We start from the raw sequence: 1,554 nt of genomic DNA, 5'->3' as shown, positions 1-1,554 counted from the left end.
TAAAATACCCAGACCCATTGCTATGGTAATCTACCCACATAATAATTATAGGTTATTTGCATATCTGGATTCCCTTTCATAGCCAGGGGATGGTGTGAAGTCAGTGCTAAAGCAGTAGCAAGTGGCTGTCATGTGTCATCTCTGCCCCAAGTGGTTCTGAAATTGGTTTAAAGCTTGAGGAGCCTTCATTCTTTTTGGGATAGAGGATAAGAATCCTAACAGAATTAGGGGCTGGAACTAGAACGCTGACATCGACTCCTGAGCCGGGCGCTGCCTCGCGCCTGATTGGCGGGTCCTCGGGGCCGCCCTCCTCAGCGCACCACCCCTGGGTTCCCTCCTGGGTCCGCAGTGGAAACACTGCCCTCTCCCTTCTTGACCCCTAGCCCGCCCTTCCCTGCCTCCTTCCCTCCTGTCGCCCTCTCTTCTGGCGCCGCTGCTCCCGGAGGAGCTCCTGGCACGGCGATGGGTTCTCGGGCCTCCACGTTACTGCGGGACGAAGAGCTCGAGGAGATCAAGAAGGAGACCGGCTTTTCCCACAGTCAAATCACTCGCCTCTACAGCCGGTTCACCAGCCTGGACAAAGGAGAGAACGGGACTCTCAGCCGGGAAGATTTCCAGAGGATTCCAGAACTTGCCATCAACCCACTGGGGGACCGGATCATCAATGCCTTCTTTCCAGAGGGAGAGGACCAGGTAAACTTCTGTGGATTCATGCGAACTTTGGCTCATTTCCGCCCCGTTGAGGATAATGAAAAGAGCAAAGATGTGAATGGACCCGAACCTCTCAACAGCCGAAGCAACAAACTGCACTTTGCTTTTCGACTGTATGATTTGCATAAAGATGAAAAGATCTCCCGTGATGAGCTGTTACAGGTGCTACGCATGATGGTCGGAGTAAATATCTCAGATGAGCAGCTGGGCAGCATCGCAGACAGGACCATTCAGGAGGCTGATCAGGGTGGGGACAGTGCCATATCTTTCACAGAATTTGTTAAGGTTTCGGAGAAGGTGGATGTAGAACAGAAAATGAGCATCCGATTTCTTCACTAAAGGAGACCAAACTGTTCCTTGCGGTCTAGTATTTAAGAACTGGAACTTGAAAGTCCTCCTTCCACCAACTCCACCTCCACCCCCTCATTCCCCTTCTCCCAAAGTACTACTGCTGTTGCATGACAACCCCAAATATGTTCTGTCAACACAAACCTGCCTTTGGTGTATAAACAGGGCATTATAGAATGGTACACCCTATCTATTTCTGTTCAGTATCCATTCACTAGTTCTTCATTTATAAATATCTTCCGTATTCTGCCGCTGAATGCCACACATCCATCCAGTCTGAGAAAGTGAGAGAGGCAATCATGCCAAGAACAAGCCAGCAAAGCTCTTTCACCAGGTGTAGAATGTAGCCCTGCTTTCCCTCCAGCGAGTCTGCCAGCATGCTTTATCCTTTTTATATGTTCTTTGCTTCCTACTTCTGTGTCATCCAACATACTGTTCACTTACTCTGGCAGTCTTTCTGCCTTTCATTAAGCCTCAAAATCTCCTCTGTTCTAC

General features: G+C 49.6%; 1 protein-coding gene across 1 annotated transcript; it reads left to right on the top strand.

Moving 5' to 3' along the window:
- Window positions 1-229: 229 nt before the first annotated feature.
- On the top strand, window positions 230-1,547 carry LOC108540807 (calcineurin B homologous protein 1). The gene has a single exon (XM_017890035.1). The coding sequence runs from the start codon at window positions 463-465 to the stop codon at window positions 1,048-1,050; it is 588 nt and encodes a 195-aa protein (XP_017745524.1). The 5' UTR covers window positions 230-462; the 3' UTR covers window positions 1,051-1,547.
- Window positions 1,548-1,554: the final 7 nt, after the last annotated feature.

This window comes from Rhinopithecus bieti, unplaced genomic scaffold (genome assembly GCF_001698545.2).
Source record: "Rhinopithecus bieti isolate Rb0 unplaced genomic scaffold, ASM169854v2 scaffold_19018, whole genome shotgun sequence".
Classification (NCBI taxonomy): Eukaryota; Metazoa; Chordata; class Mammalia; order Primates; family Cercopithecidae; genus Rhinopithecus; species Rhinopithecus bieti.
This window is presented reverse-complemented; position numbering and strand designations above follow the sequence as displayed.

Excerpts from the sequence above, each read along its gene's own strand:
- LOC108540807 (XM_017890035.1), top strand. The coding sequence starts at position 463 with ATGGGTTCTCGGGCCTCCACGTTACTGCGGGACGAAGAGCTCGAGGAG.